The sequence below is a fragment of the Eubalaena glacialis genome, chromosome 12 (assembly GCF_028564815.1).
Source record: "Eubalaena glacialis isolate mEubGla1 chromosome 12, mEubGla1.1.hap2.+ XY, whole genome shotgun sequence".
NCBI classification, from domain to species: domain Eukaryota; kingdom Metazoa; phylum Chordata; class Mammalia; order Artiodactyla; family Balaenidae; genus Eubalaena; species Eubalaena glacialis.
The window spans coordinates 96,628,110-96,649,687 of record NC_083727.1 but is presented as its reverse complement, the minus strand read 5'-3'; the positions used below and the strand labels follow the sequence as shown (position 1 = coordinate 96,649,687).

Below are 21,578 nucleotides of genomic sequence, written 5' to 3'. Positions count from 1 at the left end.
CCTTCTCTAAATCCTTCTGTTGTTAAAACAAAACTTGGAAACAGCAACTGCTAAGACCTCCAAAGTGCGCGTGAGAGACGAACTGGACCAGAAAGGAGAGTGCCCAGCAGGTCTGAGCAGCACGGCCCCTCCCACGCCGCGCGGCTGTCTCACCATCCTACTCCCTGGGATCAGCATGTGGAGTCAGCGCACCCCACTGTGTCTCTAAACTGGGGGGACGAGGGCACGGGCTGGTGTTTTTACTGATAACGTCATCGATGCTGCTGCTGCTTCTAATACAATCTCTTCCCTGACCAGCTGTTTAAAATTGCAGCGCTGAACGCTCCCCCAATGCCTTCCCTACTTTACTTTTCTCTTTAGCACTTACCATCATCTATTCTATTACATATTTTGCTTCTTTATTTGTACTGTCTCTTCCTAGTGTCTCTTGAACATGCACTCCCTGAGGCCTGGGATTCTGTTGGCTTTTCTCCTCCACTGCTGCATTCCCTGTGCCTGGAACAGTGCCGTGCACAGTAGGTGCTGTAGGGGAGCAGAATCTGGCACCCCAAAGTGTGTCGCTTTGGCATGAGGATAAATTCAGGCTGATTATTTTTAAGAGACAGAAGTCTCAGGAAGTTTTTCTTATCTCTCCCTTAACTGCCTAAAAGAAATTAGATAAAGTGCCTGTTCCCCTGAAGAGAGCTGTCACCAGAGAGGCCTGTAAGGAATACGGGCCAGGTGTGATGGGGACTCAGCAGGGCCTGGAGGTGACAGTGTCTCCATCGGAGGGACTCTGTCCTTTGTCTCTTCTGGCCCAGGAAACACCCGCTTCCCATCCCCGTGTGAACTGCCCTTCCCCCCTCTGAGTCCCAAACTAGCGCCCGCAACATCTTCCTTTGTCTTTCGCTGAAGATGGTGTTTAACGAGAGGGTTTCGCCCATTTGGGGGAATTACTCAGTATTCCTGGGTCTCTCCTGCGTATACATGTTGTTAAACTCTTGTTTGATTTTCTCCTGTTAATCTGTCTCATGCCAATTTAATCCTTAGACCAGACAGAAGAACCCAGAAGGGCAGAGGGAAAATTTTCCTCTCTGACTGTGCTTGATGAGCACTGACTGCACGAACGCACGGAGAGTGAACGATCTTTCCCGTCAGAAGTTCTTCAGCCCCAAACGTTATAGGAAATACACGATGTAAGGAAGAAGTTTTGGTCTATTTCTTACTCTATCACCCTGCACTCACTAAGTCAGTTAGTTATAAACGTAAAACGAACCCTCTAAGTCACTGTAAATTATTCCCCTCACAAACCCACACATTTGATTAAAGCGGGATTGCTTCCAGAGCAAAGGTTCTGAACTTGGCTTCAGGGAGTTTGTGAATACATTAAAATTTATAGGCAGAGTTTTGATTTTTTATGCGTTGAATATTTTTCTTGGGAAAGAGTCCATAATTACCACCATGTTCTTAATGGTTTAACAAAGAACAACAAAGATTAAGAATCACTGCAGTTTGGAACAGTAAACTATGGCTGAAGGCAGAGGTGCAGGGACACTGCTTGCCCTTCTGGGCAAACAGCCGTGCTCCTCAGTAAATAAGGCCGAGACCCAGAGGCTAAGGAGGGCGCAGGGAGAGGAGAGTGGGGCTGAGGGCTGCTAGCTACAGTGGGACAGGATGGAGGCAGGTGTCCACACGCATGCTCCTCCACCTCCGTCCCCACTGAAAACAGGGAAAACCACAGAAAAAAGAGAGGCTTACGGGAGTAAAATAATAGTTTATGCACTGGGAGAATTTGACTCATTATGGAATAGTTTTTCCAGGCTGCAGGATGACTTTTAATCCAAAAACTGCAGGAAGTGGGAAGCCAAATAATCACATATAATAATAGCCCACGCTCTCCTGTCACTTGGGAACTTTCTTTCGGTTTTTTTTTTTCCCCACTAGCCTTTTTACACATTACCTAGCAACCTTCATAAAGACGAGACGTACAATTTCCATACAGTTCCCGTTTTTGATTCATACCCTCAAGGAACAGATGGCACACGAGTTATATTCCCTTTTTGTTTTAAAATACTACACCCTAGAAAGGGTCTAATTCTCAAAAAGGGAATTTCACTACATTTTAAGATCTAAATGCAAAGCGACTTCTCATCCATATGTTCGCTAGGCTGCACCCGCTCTAACACCCTGGGGTCAATGAATCTCTGTGTCGCAGGTGCTGGCGCAGGTTTGACCCTGACCTCTAGGAGGTGTGTCCCATAGGGTCAGAGGTGACCTTGGCCAGCTCTGGTCCTTCACCTTGTGGATGGGAAGCCAAAGCCCAGGGCCGGGCAGGGAAGCAAAATGACAGATCCCGTGAGTTCACAGGCCCCGCAGACCTCCTTGGAGGCGGCGGCTCCGGAGAACCGGCCGTGAGGGCCTCCCCGGCTGGTTCTCTTGAGCTTTGGTAGGAAGAGGTTTCTCTGAGTCACACTAGTCAGCTGCCTCCCATCCCGTGAAGCCACTGGGACTAAGGCCTTGATGGGCTCTGAAAGGAGACAGCAGGCGCTCAAACGCATGAGGCCAGCTGAGCCGCCCGAGAGCTCTGCGCAACCCGGGGGACCGACTACTAGTCCGGCAGATGACTCACGGGGGGCCGTCCCTGGCTTACTTGCTTTGCTTGTTTCACCGAGGATTTCTTTCATTAAATGGTGATTATGGTTTAGTCTCCGAGCTGCGCTGGAGCCCAGGCTTCCGGGACTAAGGATTGTTTGGGAATTAAAGATGCTGCGGCAATCGTCAGGCCTGTGCACGATCTTTCCATCACCCTCCCCTCTAGGCACAGGGGGACTGCACCTCCCTCCCGGTCCCCCCCCCGCCGCCCTGAGCTGAAGCACGGCTGGGTGACCTGCTTCAGCCAATGAAATGTGAATGGAAGTAACATCTCTTTACAATTTTGAATGTTAATTCCAAGTTGTACTCTGAGTGGTCCTATCACCTCTGATGTTGGTTTGATCTGCAAGTGAAAGCTCAAGGCCCATCCTGTAAGGGGATCCCGAGGAGAAATGACCTTAAGGGACTTAAATGTGCAGACGTGATGCTCCCCAAGCAGCCCCGCCTGGGGTCAGGGGATGGGGGGAGTTTTAAACAGTCATTGTTTTTCAAGAACCAAGGCACCTACCTTAGGAGTTCTGGTGGGCTTTACGAAATAAGATATTAGAAAATAAGCATGAAATAGTAAAAATAAATGTCTATAGAGTTTAGATTATTTTCATATTTAAGTCCAGTCTGTGGATGGTGAGGAATGATACAGAATCCATTTAGTTTTGCACCTGAGTTGTTACCAAACAGCTCTGAATCTCTCAAAGGGCAACAGAGAATAAGACAAGCCCCGAATTGACACCTGTGCGTGTGTGTGTGCGCGTGTGTGCGCGTGTGCGTGTGCGTGTGCACGCGTGTGTGCGTGCGTGTGTGCGTGTGCGCGTGTGTGCGTGCGTGTGTGCGTGTGTGTGCGTGTGCGCGTGTGTGCGTGTGCGTGTGTGCGCGTGTGCGTGTGTGCGCGTGTGCGCGTGTTTGCGTGTGCGTGTGTGTGCGTGTGTGTGTGGTTTGCTTTACAAACTTGAGGAAACGCGACTACAGCACCGACTGTCGCACTGACACCTACTTGGTGGGGCTGCAGGTGTGCAAGGCCTTCAGGTGCGGCTTCCAGGTTGCAACGGAGACAGATTTCTCGTCGGCTGCATAACTGCGCCAAACGCACTGCACGCGGCATACGCGGGGACAGAAGAAAGAAAAACAAGAGAGAGGAGGAGAGAGAATGCAATGAAAAGGGAGATTAGTAAATTAATACAGATCAAGCATCTTTTCCTTGCCATGTTCAGCCCTGATAAATGTCCGAAGCGTGAAGAGGCTTGGGTGTTTTCGCCTGGCTGTGAAATATACTCCGCCACATCCATAGAATTGCTTTTCAAAATAACTCACATCAGAAGCAGAAGTACCACAAAGCATAACACAGAGGAGTTTTGGGATTGGTTAGGGAGAGACGCGGGAGGTGAGCTACCTGAGTGTGACGGACTGTGCGCCCCGGGAGCCGCTGCGTGCCCTTAATCACCACTTGTAAGAGACAGGCAAAGGACCCTGGCAATCCATAAGGCAGCTAGTAAATTAACTAGTAAACTGATGACCACCAGGGCGTGTTAATGATGTAGTGAAATCCCCTGCGGTTGAACCACGTGGTATTTCTAAGGCTAACCACGAAGGTGGAGATGAGAGGCAGGCCTAAAACAAGGTGGGGAAATGTATCCTCAGGAATATGATCTGAAAGCATGTGAGGATTTAATGCTGGGGTCTAAGAACACGTTTATAGCTCTTTGATGTGAACACAAGCTCTGTGTACTTCGTATAATTCTACCTGATATATATATAATACAAAGTATTTTCATGTAATCCCCACAGAGGGTGGATTAAGACCCTTACGACCCTTATTTTGTAGAAGAGAAAATAAAGGCTCAGGTAAATTAAGAGGTTAACACAAGGCTGGCAGAGGTGAGACATCACCTCAGGTGGCCCGGCTCTTGGTCTTCGAATCCCTCCACGGTCCTTTGCTGACCGCTGGGTGACCGTTGTTGGAACAGCTTCCCTCTGAACTGTCCACTTCAGAGGTTGCCTGAACTTACTTTCCAGAGAGATTTTGGTGAATCTCTTCCTTTCAAATAGGTCTGCAAACAGCTCTAGTGACCAAGTGTTTACGCCACTCTCCTGAGGGGAACATTCTTATCATAATTCATAAATCAAAACATTCTATTTTGTGTGACTACTTCATATAAACAGGTCATGCCCCTGCTGTCTTACCATCATTCATGATTTTGAAACCTACAATGAAGAAAACAGTGACCTAATAATATTCCTTTTCCTGACAATATCACTGAATACATGTGTGCCGAAAAAAAAGAGTTAAAAATGGACATAACTAATTTGGAAAACTTTGGCTGCACCTATTAAAGCTGAAGTATATACACCCTACGATACAGCTACACACTCCTGCATGTATACTCAACAAATATGCTTACATAAGCTCATCAAAAGATGTGTACTCTAATGTTCAAAACAGCACTACTCTTTTTTTAAAATCTTAATATGAATTTTCTTATTTATTTACTTATGGAAGTATAGTTGGTGTACAATATAAGTAACAGGTATACAATAAAGCGATTCACAATTTTTAAAGGTTATACTCCATTTATAGTTATAAAATATTGGCTGTAATCCCCATGTTGTACAATATATTTTTGTAGCTTATTTATTTTATACATAGTAGTTTGCACCTCTTAATCCCCTACCCCTATCTTGCCCCTCCCTCTCCCCACTGGTAACCACTAAGTTGTTCTCTCCATCTGCAAGTCTAAACAGCACTACCCTTTTTTTTTTTTTTAATATTGGAGTATAATTGATTTACAATGTTGTGTTAGTTTCAGGTGTAAAGCAACGTGATTCCATTATACATATACATGTATCTATTCTTTTTCAGATTCTTTTCCCTTATAGGCCATTAGAGAGTATTGAGTAGAGTTCCCTGTGCTATACAGTAGGTCCTTGTTGGTTATTTATTTTATATATAGTAGTGTGTACATGTTAATACCAAACTCCTAATTTATCCCTCCCCCGTACCTTTCCCCTTTGGTAACCACAGGTTTGTCTTCTGTGTCTAAACAGCAGTACTCTTAATCAACCAAAGCTGGAAATGCTCAAGCAGCCGTCAGCAGGACCGTACCTGGGTGAGCTGTGGATTGCTAGCACAGTGGAGCAGCCCACAGCAACAGTCCACTACAACTACACCCAACAGTGTGGATGGACTTTCCATGAATACTGCTGAGTGCGAGAAACAAGACACAAAAGAGTACCTGTGGTGTGACTCCACTTCCATAAAGGACAAAAGCAGGGAAACCGATCCCTGCAGTTAGAAGGCAGCGGGGCAGCTCCCCCAGGGACGGAGGAGGAGCGGGGGTGCATGGGGTGCTGACCACCATCTGCTTCTTTCTCCGGCTGCTGGTGACAACGGCAGCGCAGTTTTCTAGGGTCTGTGCTGCATTCCCTACGCACCTTATACTTCAATAAGATGTTCAAGAAGTGATATAAAAAACTAGGAAGATATATGGTAGGGCCTGAGGGTTTTTATATTATTAAGGAAGGTTTAAATAATTGAAGCCAGCTTCCTTGCCTGGAGCCTTCATCACATGGCTCACGCTGGTTGAACCTACAAATCCCTCGGAACGTATGCTAAGCATCTTGGCATCTTATAGAGAACAAAGCAGTTGTCATTGTATCATCTTGAAATGTTAGTTTTGGCAAGTGCTGTACACTCACAATCTACAGAGTGATTCAGAGTAATCAATAAAGACACATGGGTTTATTATCGCAGCTTCTTCTGCAGTGAAGGCCAGAGCCTCGCCAGTGCTGCTTTAATTAAACAACTTTAATAGAAGGCATCAGACATATGTGGACTTGGATACTGTGGAAGCAGGACTCACGTAGAAGTGAGAAGCACACAGCAGGCCTGGGCATTATTAGATATCAGTGGAAAAAAATCCCAAACAACAATACGACAAAAAATGGGACCAAGACATTACCTGCCAAAGTTATAAAGAACTGGGGGCAAAAGTGGCCATGCTTAGAAAACTGAAAATTTTCTTAACAATGAGATCTGGCTTCTTGCTCTTTTTCTATCAAATTGATCTCAACAGCTAGGCTCTTATTCCCTTCATTAGGAACAGAGGGCGAGCGGCATCTCCCTCGGGGCTGATACTAGTCCGCAGTCGAGTGGCAGTGGAGCGGGTACCTATTAGTCCCACCCTCTAATCACTCTGTCCTGGCCTCAGCTCTCCCTCAGCTTCTGGAAGCTGAACCCAAGGCCACAACCATGTGATCGCGGAGACGACGTTCCTCTACTTAAAGCTAAAATCACACAGTGGTTGGCAATAGAAAGTGCCCAGAGGGATTTAATTTACATGGCACACACACTCCCAAGGAAAAGTCACCAAAAAGCAACATGAAAGCCAAATTCACCATTTACTATGCGACCCTGGTGCTCAAGGTAGCCAAACAAGTTCACACTTCGGTCTGGAGCTATAAGCGCAATGTCAGTATAGTTACGTTTTAGGGAGTATTTAGTTTGCATTGTCTGGAGCATTACAGCTATGGCACATTTGACCCTTTCTGGAAACCTTAGTTTCAGCTGAACATCCAAAGGTATAATCAACATGGAATGATTTTTTTCAAGGTGTAGAATTTAAGAAGCCGGAGAATGAAAAGATTTAGGGTGAAAACCAGTAATCCCTTTCCCCACTTTACTTCTCACTCATTTTTGTTCCTTAGTGGCAACCCCTTCAACTTTTATAGCTTCTGTTTCTAATTTTAAGAATCCTTATTTTTAAGGATTGTTCTCATATTTCTTTGAGGTTTTTAATTTTCTTACCATGGAAGATAGTGACATAGCCATTTACACACCTTCCCCTGATCTCAACCTACCACCAACAGTTTTTAGTTAATTTTAGTTAACTTTTAGTTAAGTGCTTAGTTAGTTAACACTACTTAGTGTTTCCATAACTTTGACCACGTAACTACTGTTCCCAGCTCAGCAATGTGATGTACCATTGACTCCTTTCTTCTTTCCCGTGTAATTTATTTTGGTTTTTCTTGGAGCTAGTATTGCCCTCTTTTAATTTCTTGATCTGCCTTTATGTACCTATGAGGAAAACATTCCTGAACTCTCCAACAGAACTCTAAAATTCCACTTGGCTGATACATCACGAAAGCTGTGTCTCCTTGCCGACCTCCCTCCGGCTCTCTGCTCTCCGGCCCTGCATCTCTGGCCCTGGGACTGCCCCTCAGCAACAGCCTAGAGATCCCCTCACTCCTCCCTGGGTGGGACCTCTTGCTCCCGGGACACCATGTCTCCTTCCTTTCTGGGTTCATCTCCTTGTTTTGGAGGATTAATTCTATCCAAGTAGCTTCTCCTTTTTTTCTTTTTCTTTTTCTTTTTTTTCCATTTCAGCTTTATTGAGGTATAACTGGCCTATACGATTGTGAGATCTTCTAAGCTTACATCATGGTGATTTAATATATGCACACATTATGAAAGGGTTCTCCCCATCTAGGTAATTAACACATCCATCAACTCACGTATTTATTTGCTTGTTTGTTTTTTGGTGTGAGAACATTTTGTTTGTTTGTTTTGGGGGTTTTTTTGAAATGCATTTTTAAAGACTGTGTATTTTATTGCTATATTGGAGTATAGTTGATTAACAATGTTGTGATACTGTCAGGTGTACAGCAAAGTGATTCAGTTATACATATACAGGTATCTATTCTTGGTGTGAGCACATTTAAGTTCTACAATCTTAGCAGATTTCAATTATACAACACTGTTATCAACTATAGTCACCACGTTTCACATTACATCCTCAGGGCATATTCATCTCATAGTGAAAGTTTGTACCCTTTTACCCTATTTCCCCCACCTTCCAGCTCCTGGCAACCACTTTTTGCTTCTGTTTCTAGGAGGTTGACTTAAAAAAATTGTTTAAAGTCATATAAAAAATTCTACATATTCTACATATAAGTGAGACCATGCAGTATTTGTCTGTCTCTGTCTGGTTCTCTCACTCTGCATAATAACAAGGATCATCCGTGTGTTGCAAATAGCAGGATTCCCTTCTTTCTCATGGCTGAATAATATTCCATTGTGTATATATACTGCAAAGGAAAACAGTATGGAGGCTCCTCAGAAAATTACAAATAGAACAGCCATATAATCCAGCAGTCCCACTTCTGGGTATATATCCAAAGGAAATGAAAACAAGATATCTGCACCCCCATGTCCACTGCAGCATGATTCACAACAGCCAAGATACGGAAGCAACCCAAGTGCCCATCGGTAGATGAATGGATAAAGAAGATGTGATATTAGCTTCTTGAGTGAGGGTAAATGGTAGGTAAAGTTTTGAGGTTTTGCATATCTGAAAGAGTCTTCATGTTACTCCCATACTCCATGAATAATTTGGCTGAATATAGAAGTCTAGATTGGAGATAATTTTCCCCCATAATTTTGAAAGTATTGTTCCACTGTCTTCTAATTTTAAGGTTACTAATGAGAAATCCACGCAATGCAGATTCTGGACCCTTTGGGTATGTTCTGCTCAGAAGGCATTTAGGATCCCCTTTCTTGCAGGAGTTCTCATATTTCACACGGGCGTCCTCAGTGTGAAGGCTTTTGTTCACAGTGCTGGGTCCTTGGAGGACCTTTTACTGTGGCCCCTCCTGCCCTTCATTTTTGGGGAACCAGAATATAATATTTATTTGATAAAATTCCACACTTAGTTTCCCTGTATTCTTTTTGAGGTACTTCTGTTGGCTGAATATTTGATCTCCTGGAAGTGTCATCCAATTTTCCTACTGTTTTTTGTTTTATTTTTCATCTCTGTCTTTTTATTCTATTTCGGGGGAGATTTTCACAGTTTTATCTCCTTTTCTGTTTTCTTCTTTTTCTGCTCTCATGTTTTCCACATCTAGGAATTTTTTTTCTGAATCTGTCCTTATTCATGATTAAAGCATTACAAAGGCTGTATAAGCTCTGTATATGTGGCTTGAGTTTATTTTAGTGGCCTCACTTTGGAAGGCTCAGTTCTTTCACTAGAGGAAGCCAAAGTTTCAATATATAATTTCTTTTTCTTTTGGGCCAACTAATTTCCCCAGAGCAGCATCTTCTACTCTCTTCCCTCAGGAAAATAAGCCCACCTGTCAGCATTCATTTCACAAACTTGTACTTAATTCCCCTGTTTCTGTTTCCAATAAAGCACCTTGGCTCCACCCTGAACTGGTCCAACCTCTCTAGAAGGAGACCGCTCACACAGAACTTCTGAAGGATCTTGAAATGCTAATCCCCAGGCTTCAGTGATGTATATATGAGGCTTCGAGTGCTGGATTCAGATTCCGACACCAGGGACCTGAGTCCTACCTCTTGCCAAGTCCCTAGGCTTGTCCTGGGGGTCAAGTGACATAATGTAGCAGAAACACTCTGCACACTTGTGAATAGAAGCACTTCACAAGTCTTAGGCATTATTAATAAAAGTGGTGACATTGGGGCAGGTATTCAAAACGTTACTGAGGGCTGCTTTCTTTTCCTAGACTGCTCCGCTTGAAAGGAAAAGTTAATTTAAATGAATCATGCAAAGATGTTGACACAACTGAGTTCACTGCAAGCTGCTGGGGTTGTAAACTTTTCCCTAAAACCCTGAAATGCTGGTTAATTTAGTTGTCTCACCAACTGAACGACAAAGCAATCTGGGCATCTCCAGTGCCCTTTACAAAGACAGCGGCTCTGGCTCCAAACAAACGAGACTGGTCTCGGTCTTGATGCTTTGTGTGATCAGCAAACCAAGGCAGGTTTACTGGGTAAGAAAATGCATGGATCAGCAAATGAGGCTTGTTGTTTAATCTAAAGCATCCTTAAAATAAATGTCTACAATCTATAATCTAAAGCTTAAAGCCCTGACTTCTGGCTAGGGGTTACAGCAAGGAAAAACAATGAATACATTTAATAATTATATCATTATTCTTATGTCTAATAAATTACATTTGGACAGAGGAACAATCACTTTTTAAATTGGTAATTAATGAAACTATGATTAGATTTAAAGGTATTCTTGAACATTTCAAGCCTTTCATTTTATATTCTTTTTTGTTCAGAACAACACATAAGTTAGAGTTTTAAGTAAAAAAACAATGAATGATTTCACTCCACAGTTACCTACCCTGGTACAAGTTCAATTATTGATCGCAATATATATTAAGTAACTCAGTTCCATAAAATAAAAATCTAGATCTTTAAGTAAACTTTGCAATCAGCCTCTTCGCTTTTTACGGCTGACCTCAGAGGAAGGCCTTGCCTTGCTTTGGCTGTTGGCCAAAGGCTGTTGGTATAAATGCCTCCGGTCCAAAGATTGCCTGCAGGAATGGTAATCTGTTTTCAAGTTCAATTGGAAATTTTTTTTTTTTTGAACAATTTGGTAGTTAATAATGATGAGATAGATCAGAAAGTCCCTCCTATTATTCTCTGTATCTGTCTTGTGCAGTATGATGGCCAGTAGCTGTGTATGGCTACTGAACACCTGAGACGTGGCTGGTGCCTCCCAGGAACTGAATTTCTAAATGTAAACAGCCACCTGCAGCTCTTGGCAACTGTTTTGGGCAGCAGAGCTGGAAGCCCTGTGTCATCACAAGGGATCCACACCTCAGAAATTCCTCAAAGGGCTCACTTTCCAACAGGACAGCCGATGGTCTAAGATTTTTTTGATGCAGTCCCCTTTTATACCCAGAAGTATCAAGGATCTGTACACAGAAGTGGTTGTACTTCGAGTACATGCTGATTGAGAAAACATACAATACAAAAAGCCAGTAAATAATTTCGTGAGGATCTTAAATAAATTTGAACTTTTTCCATGCCAACAGCACGGCCACGCTCCTGAGAGCAGGCAGCCTAGGTATGTGTAAGGTGTACCATGGTTCCCTGTGTGGACAGGGCTTGCTGCCCGAATGGATGCAAGGAACCCAGGGAGTAGCTCTGCATTCACAGGCCGGAAAGCATTCTTCCAGAACTGTAAGGTGAATACGTTAAAGAGCAACTGAAAGATAAAAATAGCAAGGAGAGGGCTTCCCTGGTGGCGCAGTGGTTGAGAATCCACCTGCCAATGCAGGGGACACGGGTCCGAGCCCTGGTCGGGAAGATCCCACATGCCGCGGAGCAACTAGGCCCGTGAGCCACAACTACTGAGCCTGCGCGTCTGGAGCCTGTGCTCCGCAACAAGAGAGGCCACGATAGTGAGAGGCCCGCACACCGCGATGAAGAGTGGCCCCCGCTTGCCGCAACTAGAGAAAGCCCTCGCACAGAAACGAAGACCCAACACTGCCAAAAATAAATAAATAAATAAATTTAAAAAAAATGCATTAGAAGTATGGGGACACCTCATAAGCAGTTAAGAAGCGCCAAAGGGTGGAGGCTCTCTGCTGGGGCATTTTGTGTGCACCCCGGCGTGCGTGATGCCCCTTTTCATCATGGCCCTGTCATTCGGCCTCAGATCTTCAACTCCTATGACTCAGGGATCTTTCCTTCAGGAAAACAAAGTTTACTTTATCTTTGGCGCCTCTTTAAAACCCGGAACTTTTAAAACTAGAGCCTCTCAGTGGCGTGCATGACACGTCATGCGCAACGGTCAGGAGTCACAGCACAGCTTGCTCTAAACACTAATACCCTCATTTAGTCACAGATACAAAGGGGTCTCCTTCCTGATGCAGCCCCTCCCCACCTTCCCCCACCCTGCGGCCACAGGCAGAGGCTGCGGGGTCGGGGTTGTGTCGTGGTTGCCGCCCTCCGCCCCCGACTGGAACCTGCCAGGTACGTGAGAACAGCGGGCCCGCTACTGTGGCAGGAGCCTCAGTCACCGCCCTGAGCCCTGTGGTTCCGCAGGTCGGGGGCATCCGCTGCCTGGCATGGAGGGATGTTACATAATCATCTTGTCTACAATTAAATATGAACTCACAGCATGCATCTAGAGGAAAACATATTTTGTGATTCTTAAACTGTTTCTAGGGTGGTTCTACTCCCAAAAGGTATGGATGGCACAAGGAGAAGCATTCCTTTTACTGCTGAAGCAAATCCTGAGTTATTGAAATGAAGATTAAATGCTGAACAACCTATGTATTATGAGTTAGCTTCAAATAATATGCTTACTACTTCATAGGCTCAAACATCGATGTATCCCATAATTCCAGCTCTTAAAATAAGAATTTCCAGTTATTGCTCTAGATGGCATTACAAGTGATTCCACGAGTACTAAACCCTGACCTTCTAAACAAATACGTTGCTCCTCAGAACGGTGGCACACACCTGGCAGCAGAAGGTAATTGCAAGGCAGGCACCGATGCTGTGTTCTGCTCCATCCCTGAATGCGCAATGATGCTTCACCAAGTAATTCATGAGACATACTAGGGCATTCCAGGAGCAACACGGCTGCTGGCCCCAGCATGGCTCTGCTGGTGCCGTTAGTTAATCCCAACAGAGCGTGGACCATTGGCTGAAAATACATAGTAGTTTCTTCTGTTTGGGAGTGGGGAGCACTTGACCAAATCTAAGTCTGTACGTTAAGTTCCAGCTTCGTTTTTAAAAACAAAACCGAAGAGCAGCTCCCCTAAGCAAGGGCACAGAGGGACCGGCCCACGACCCAGCGCCTGCAGAAACAGGTGTTGCCGTCTCCCCAGTACACTGACGTTTACCTGGATGAGGTTGGCAGCTGGGTTCCTTCTTTTCTCAAAGTGCTTCTGGCGGTGCTGTTCTTGTACTTTCAATGCAAAACCTGAGCCAAGAATGCCCTGCAACAAAATACGGAAATAGCGCTGAAAATTTTTTTCCCCCAAACACCGTTAAATAATACAAATATTTTTTAAAAACCCTCTAAGAAGAGTCTGAGAAGAGGCAAACAGTATGCAACCTGTCCCTAAACTCATTAAAACAAACACGATTTCCTCTACTGAAACACGTCGGCCAACGGCAAGTAGCTGGGCAGGAGGCAGAAGGACGTCTGCCCTTCCGGAAGTCACCAGGCCCTACGGTCTCTTATGGGGTAGGAGGAGTCACCACAATTCCAAATAAAAATCACCATTTTAAAAAATGTTTTTGCGTGGCCTTCTCTGTGGCATTTCTTTACGCCTAAGTCAGAGAGAATGGTCCTATCCAGTGGTGGACAGAGGGGGATTAGAACTTGGGGCTGTTAACTGTCTCGTGGATATGGACGTGGGAACTTTCCCAGCACTCTGACGACATTACCTGATTTTATACTTTCCATTCACGAAATGGTGGGGGAGGGAGTGTTTAAGGTTAATCCTCAGCGATGCTATAATTCTACACCGACCAAAGGAAAGTAACCGTGGGGAAGGACAGTTGTCCAGATGAGACAGACACACACTCAGTTTTGGAGACGTGGAAGGTTTGCCGTTTTGCGTGTGTGTCCAGTAAAGGCAAGAGCACAGGTCAATGCAAAGCACCTTCCTGTCTACCTGAGTCTTAACGGCACACTCTGAGCGTGACTTGCCCTCTTGGTCCTGGCTCACCTGTCCGATCTGGGCTTGGTAAGTGAGCGGTTCCTTCTGTGTTTACGCTAGCTTTTGGCTGGTTTGCTTCCTTCCGCGCATTGTCTCCATCGGCCAAAGTTTCGGCTCTCTGATATGGCCCCTCTTTTCAGTCTGCTTTGGTCTAAATTTGTGGCATCAAGATGCTTCGTCTCAGCCTTGAGTTGAAGCTGGCTTTGGAGTTTGCTCAGTTCAGTCTCCGGGCTTTGTCTCTAAGCCTCCACTTTATTGGTGTGGGACGCGGAGCCCCTCTGCTTTCAAGTCTGGGATTTTAGTTGCTAGCTATAAGTTATTAGCTTCTTATGAAACTTCAAGGAGTCTAACCCTTAGGTTATAGCGGGGCATTTTATACGCTCTAAGTCAGTATTTGCCACAGGTAAGGACCGCCTATTTTTCTTTTCTTCACAGGTTTGAAGTCACTCAAAGATAGTACAGGCTGCCCAAGGGGGTGATGGGTCTAGTCCTTGGGAGGTGTTAGGTCTCAGTGAATGAAAACTTGGCGAGGACATTTTTGGGCTCTAGGTAACCTTTAACCTTGCTTCTCATCCTGAGATTCCACAATTCTGAGTACCTCTGTGACAATGACCAGATAATAAATAACACAATTCTGTTTAAAATGCAGTTATACGACGACAGTATTGCCATTAATGAGCAGTGACCGACTCCCCCATCGGTCAGGACGAGGGGCTGCACCGTGAGATGAGGAATGGCGTCTGAGGTCTGTTCCATCTCACTCCCTTAGTGACTGTGCCGTGCAGCCTGGGGTTCTCACCTCCTGCAGGCTGTGACTGAGCAAACCAAGCTCTATGAAAACCTGGTCTGTAGGATCTTATGTGTAGATTTCAACAACATTTCCCTCCGTTTAGAGGTTATAGAAATGGCCTTCTGTCTCCAAATCCAAATCAACTCTTAGTTATGTATAACTCCTAAATTTCTTGCGGCTCCTTAAGAGCATTTAGGAAAAATTTAATTATTTTCCTTTTAATGTCATTTTTCATGAAGTTTAAACATGTTAAGAGACTATGAAACAGCAGAACTTATAGCATATATTTATATTATGTATATTATGTATTTATGTTATATGCATAGATGTGTATAATCTACTTAGAGGAAGCATAATTTAGATTTTATAGGCATTGAGTTAGCAGCAACAGCTACCAGTTTTGAGCATTCATTATATAAACATGAAGTTCAGAGTTAGATCCCTTTTGGAAAACGAAGACAGGCCAAGCCCTACATAGCACAAACTTACCACCTGCCAGACAAACTACAATGTGCTGAAAATCACAGTGGCAGTGCTTAGAAACATTCGCTAGTAGATGGCAAACGTCGGCTGCATGTCTCCTGGCCAGACTGTGCATTACAGCAGTCACTGCACCAGCTCTGCTCATCGTCTTCTTACGGCTGCTGTCCAATCCCGCCCCACCTCCCTCCGTCCCCCGCTCAGAAACAGAAACACAAGGCTGGTAAAATAAAGCCTGTTATGTTACATATATATCCCGTAAGTTACGTAAGTATATACATGTAAATATAACTTACGTGCTATTCCTTCCAGTATCCATACTGATAGATACAAAGTCTCAGAAATTGATTTTTGTTTTAATTCATTTCCTAAGATAACTTAAATTTTGAGGTTTTAAGTTTTAGAAGTGCTACATAAACACCAAATAAAAAGAAAACATGTATTGGTCAGTATTTAAAATATTTATCCCTTGTTTAATTATAGTTAAAATATACTCCCTTCCAGATTAGAAGAGCCAATCTGTATCCCCCAGCCCTGCACTCGGCAAACAGGCTAGACAGAAAGATCCTCTCAGCAGGAGGTAAGGGGCTTCCGCGGGTGGAGAAAGGCCTGCCCCGCAGGGCGAGGTTGGGCAGGGGTCTCAGGGAAGGGGACCCCTGGTGGAGTTGGAGGTCCGTGTGCCTCTGTGATGTGTAGGAGAGTCCTTCTGCTTTGAGGGAAAGATGGGGAAAGGAGCTTCTCTTTCTTGGTCCTCGGTTTCCTGGGTAGAAGGACCTCAAACAGGGATGGGCCACAATCCACCTCTGGCTTTCCTTAGCAAAATGCCAATGTGTTCTCCTAATTTCAATCCGACACCCCTGCTGGCCCGCGGGTGCACAAGACATAATGGCATTTCCAGCCACCTTGTTTTATTAAAGGTATGCGGGAGCCACTGAGTCTTTCACTCAAGTAAGAACTCAGTACCTAACGTGAGGCTGCAGTAAAAAGATCCATGGTGAAGTCTACTTTGCTTGGCACTGTTAGGGCGTGTTCTACGCAAGCAAGATGTTCAGATCTCCAACATGTATGAATTTAATTTGCATATAAAATTGTAATCACTTTATCGGGAAACCTTTACAAGAATGACCACTTAGTCTCTGACCCTTAACCTAACAGCCACACAACTGAACCTCCTGTGATGGTCCACGGTCTCAGGACGGAGTCAGGGCGTCTCGCTGGGCGGAAGCAGCAGCACCGGGAGGTGGGCTGACCTTCAGGCCAAGTGGCCCAGGTCTTTACACCTTTGGACACTTATGTCTGCTCACTTCTTACCCTTTTCTTTTCCCTCCCTTGCTGTTACCTCTTCCTGGTCTAATGTGTGTTCTATCACCGTACTTCTACATTGCTGTCTATAATCCTCAGAGGTATGAAACCACAAAGCTTAGTTTACCAGACATTTCTCTAAATTAAGCAAAGGTTATGAACGGGCCTCGAGGCTCTCCTGGGAGGACGGCACATACACGGGTGCCCATGGGAACAGCCCAGAGGGGGGAACAGCCCAGAGGGGGCCTCCTTCCCTGCCTGTAGTTCTTCGAGGGATCACACGGGTTGTTATACGTGTGGCCTCGGGATAAGTATAAACACAACAGAGGCAGATCTTCTGTGCCATTATTTTGGGAAAAGAGCACAAGACTGCATTTTACTGTTCCTAAAGGTACTTTCCTGTAGGGAATCTGGTTATTGAGCGGGTCTCTGCCCTGGTCTGAATTGCTGAGGTTGCCAGATTCAGTTGACTCTGGATAAGTGAGATGCTTTTTGGACTCTGCTTCATTTTGTCACAGCAGGAAACACACACATCAAGAAAATTTTCTTTGTGACAAGCACCTGACTTAATGTTATTGGTCTTAACAGATTTTCTCTAGGTGTGATGATTTTTCCTACCTGATATTGATAAAGAAATGTACTCAGGGTTTCTGTTACGGGCTGACTTGTGTCCAAAATTCATAGGTTGTAGTCCTAATCACCAGGACCTCAGATGTGACCTTATTTGGAGAAAAGGTCTTTACCAAGGTGATCAAGTTACAGTGAGCTCATTAGGGTGGGCCCTAACCTAGTATGTCTGGTGTCCTTTTTTTTTTTTTAAAAATAATTAATTAATTTGTTTATTTTTGGCTGTGTTGGGTCTTCATTGCTGTGCGCGGGCTTTCTCTAGTTGTGGCGAGTGGGGGCTACTCTTCGTTGCGGTGCACGGGCTTCTCATTGCGGTGGCTTCTCTTGTTGCGGAGCAACAGGCTCTAGGCTTCAGTAGTTGTGGGTCACAGGCTTAGCTGCTCCGCGGCATGTGGGATCTTCCCGGACCAGGGCTCCAACCTGTGTTCCCTGCATTGGCAGGCGGATTCTTAACCACTGCGCCACCAGGGAAGCCCCCCTGGTGTCCTTTGAAGAGGAAATCTGGACACAGACATGGGCAGAGGGAAGATGATGTGAAGACACAGTGATCAGACGGCCGTCTACAAGCCCTGGAAGAGGCCTGGCCACATCCTCCCTTGCAGCCCTCGGAAAGAACCAGCCCTGCCAGCTCCGTGATCTTGAACTTCCAGCCTCCAGAACTACGAGACAATAAAGTTCTGTTGTTTAAGTCAAGCCTACCAGTCCGTGATGCCTTGTTACAGCAGCCCTAGCAAACCAACACAGTCACACGTGGGTAGCACATGACAAACCCGGATTCAAAGTGGGGTCTGATGCCCGTGCTCTCGCGTGGTCTCTTGGGACCCTTCTCTGACCTTGGATGGTCCGGGGTGCAACCAGCTGGTCAGTCTGGAGCTGACCTCTGGCCACGGGAAGGACAAGGGGTCCCAGGCAGAGGGGGAGCCCCAGCAGCTACAGGCTGTGGTGCTGAAGGCCCCACCCCCTTGGCTCCTGGGAGGGGTGCCCCGGGGTCTCTGCAGCAGAGGCTGTGACGTGAGTCAGCCTGTGTCTGGGGCAAGACCGAGGCTGCTGTTCCCTAAGCGGGACGGCGGCCACGGCTCTCACAGTCCTGCTTGTTGGCTCCTCTCCCCGCATGAGAGGTGAGGGAAGCAAAAGCGAGATCTTGGGGAGGGGGGCAAGTTGTAATATTCTGACCAACTGCCTTTGAAGACACAAGAGGATAAAACAATCAGAAAGGAAGGCTTCATCCAGTACGGAGAAAATAATCAGAAGCTTAAGAGAAGATAAGTGTGTTCTTCATTCTGATAAGAAACTGGTTGTTAGCAAAAATCAATGATGACACAAGGAATAAATCATCTGACACATTAAAAACCCTTTAAATTCATATGCTTTTCACTCAAGTGGATGTGAGAGGTAGATACTCCGCGTGGGCACATGCATCTCTGCAGGAGTGCACACCTTATGCACCTTATGGGAGCCCTCAGTTTAAGAGGAGGATATCTTTATATCTTTACACATATTTTCAAGGTATTAGTAGCCTGTTGACTGAGAGGTGCTGTTGCCTGAATTATCATTTGGTCCTAAAGCCTCAGCTGGTATAAAACTCTCGGGTTAAGCGACTCCAAGGGAAGACCATATTTTATAAATTATCCAACTAGATACATATAGAAAAGTCAACATTACATCAGAAAAATGATATTAGTAAATGATATTATGTTCTAGGGCATACCGTTTGTGAAAGCTCGTGCTAATAAACCTCCAAGATCCAACTGAAAGTGCTTAATTTTTGCAAAGATACTCACAGCAGGAAGCGCAAAGAAAGAAATGCCCAGGAGTGCAAAGCCTGCAGAGAGCAGCCTTCCCAGCCAGGTCAGGGGGGTTTTGTCTCCATAGCCGATTGTGGTCAACGTTATCTAAAAACAAAATAAATAGGACGTGCAGCTTAAGTACTTGAGAGGAAAGTCAGGACCCATGAACAGGAGGCAAAGCAACGTTTCCACTAAATCATCATTCAACCAGTCTGGTTGGTGCATTTTATTACTGTGCTTTAATTTTCCATGACGCATAACAGAACTTCTCTTTGTTTAAGGAAGGGAATAACCTACATACTTGTTCCTCCCTTATAACACAATTTTCCATCTTTTCTAAGTGCATTCAAAGAAAGGCTATATTATATAGTAAGTGGATAACCATCAGTGATACAGAAATGATAGCACTATGGATTTAGGACTGGATCAGTACACAAAACAATAATTTATGTTAATTCAGGCTGTCCATTTATTTCTTTGGCGGGCATTTCCTGAAGGTCTGGTGTGTGCAAGGTATGTGTTTTGATTTGTAGTGGAACAAAAATGAGAGGTATATAGCCCCTGTCCTGAGATATTTATGGCATAAGAGGGGAGATATGTCACACACAAATCATTAAAACGCAGAATAGGGCAAGACAGGTATTAGGATGAATGCACGAAATAATTTGCTGCTCAAATTCAAAGAAGAGATTATTACCAGCTTGGGGTGTTGAAGAAGCTTTGTTGGGAAGATGTCATCATACCCAGGCTTTGAAGGAGGGGTAATATGTTGAGAGGCAGAAATGACAGAGTGATCTAGGGAGGGCAAACAGGTGACCAGCTGCACAGCGGTGAAATAAACAGGGTGGGTTCTGGAACGTGTATTCACTTGGGCCGGAGCACAGTGGGTCTGAAGAAGAGGCTAACCAGCTACACTGAAGCTGGACCAGGGAGTGTCTTTGAAAAATGATCCCTGCGTCATGTCTCCCCGATGGTCAACTGCTCCAGGGGCTGCCCATGTGCCTTGGAACAAAGCCCCGGCTCCACACCAGGACCGACGAGGTTCTGCCTGATCTGGCAGAACGATGGGGCAACTGAATCGGAACAGCGGGAGTGGGGCAGTACGGGGTGGAGAGTAAAGAGATGCGCTGAGAGGAAGTTCAATAGAAGCGTGTCTGAGAGGAAGGGGAAGACGAAATCTACATGACTTGAAAGTTTCAACTGGGAAGATGACTGCCCCATAAATAGAAATATGATAATGAGAAAGACGAGGGTTTGGAGCAAAGAAGAAGAGTGGTTTTCAAATGAGGGTTTTTAAACTATCAGTATGACGCTGATCTAGAAATGTCTGAGCAACGCATTAAGAAGGAGAGCTTGAGTCTTGAGAGAGATTGAGGTTGGCGTGAAATCTGGGTTTTGGAATAGGGCACCAAGCGACCCTTTAAGCTCTGTGAAGAAATGACGTTGCAAAGGGTGCAAAGAAGGGGCCAAGGGCACCTCCTCAGGAGACACAGACATGTAAGGGACGGATGGGAAAGGAAAGTCAGAGGAGAATACGGTTTTTCAAAAGTAGGAGGACTAGGAATGGGTTATATAAACGGAAACTCAATGAAGAGAGTTTCACAGAGGACCAGGTAAGCCCTGATGCCACAGGCTCAGGGAAAACAAGGAGAATGAGGACTGAGAAAAGATGTGGACACAGAGACAGGGGTCACTGGTGACTTCTAACAGCGGCGGTTTTGGGCAGGTTGTCCTCCCCGGGCTTTGAAGGAGGGCCAATAAGTTGAGAGGCAGAAACGGTGGAAGAAGAGACACTCTGTGATGGAGACCCTCCAGAAGCGCTCGGCTCAGCTGACCACCCCTTCCTAGACCCTCTCCTCTCTCCTCACTTCTGTGGTTTTCCTTTTACATCTTTGGTGGCTCCTTTTACGTGGCTCCTCTTACTCCAGCCAACCTTCAAATATTGGATTCTTAAGCTTTGCTTCTGGGTCTTTTAAAAATTCTGTTCTTCTCAGGACTTCCCTGGTGGTGCAGTGGTTAAGAATCCGCCTGCCAATGCAGGGGACACGGGTTCGAGCCCTGGTCCGGGAAGATCCCACCTGCTGCGGAGCAACTAAGCCCGTGCGCCGCAACTACTGAGCCTGTGCTCTAGAGCCCGCGAGCCACAACTACTGAGCTCGCGAGCCACAACTACTGAGCCCGCGTGCCACAACTACTGAGCCCGCGAGCCACAACTACTGAGCCCGCGAGCCACAACTACTGAGCTCGTGAGCCACAACTACTGAGCCTGCGTGCCGCGAGTACTGCAGCCTGTGCGCCTAGAGCCCGTGCTCCACAACAAGAGAAGCCGCTGCAATGAGAAGCCCGCGCGCCGCAATGAAGACCCAACGCAGCCAAAAATAAGTAAATGAGATAAATAACTTTATAAAAAAATGAGAATTCTATTCTTCTGTAACTTTCCTTTCCCCCTGTCCCCTCCTTTCTCTCTCTTCCCCAGCGACGTG

At 45.4% G+C, this 21,578-nt stretch overlaps 1 protein-coding gene across 1 annotated transcript in view; it reads right to left on the bottom strand.

The window, feature by feature from the left end:
* The window catches only part of KCNQ5 (potassium voltage-gated channel subfamily Q member 5), a 575,434-nt gene that overhangs the window by 75,306 nt on the left and 478,550 nt on the right, over nt 1-21,578 (bottom strand). The window contains exons 6-8 of the mRNA XM_061206754.1: nt 19,090-19,200; nt 13,285-13,380; nt 3,623-3,717 (exon numbers count right to left, since the gene is read on the bottom strand). Coding sequence (XP_061062737.1) covers nt 3,623-3,717; nt 13,285-13,380; nt 19,090-19,200 — 302 coding nt within the window. The remainder of the gene's footprint in view (nt 1-3,622; nt 3,718-13,284; nt 13,381-19,089; nt 19,201-21,578) is intronic.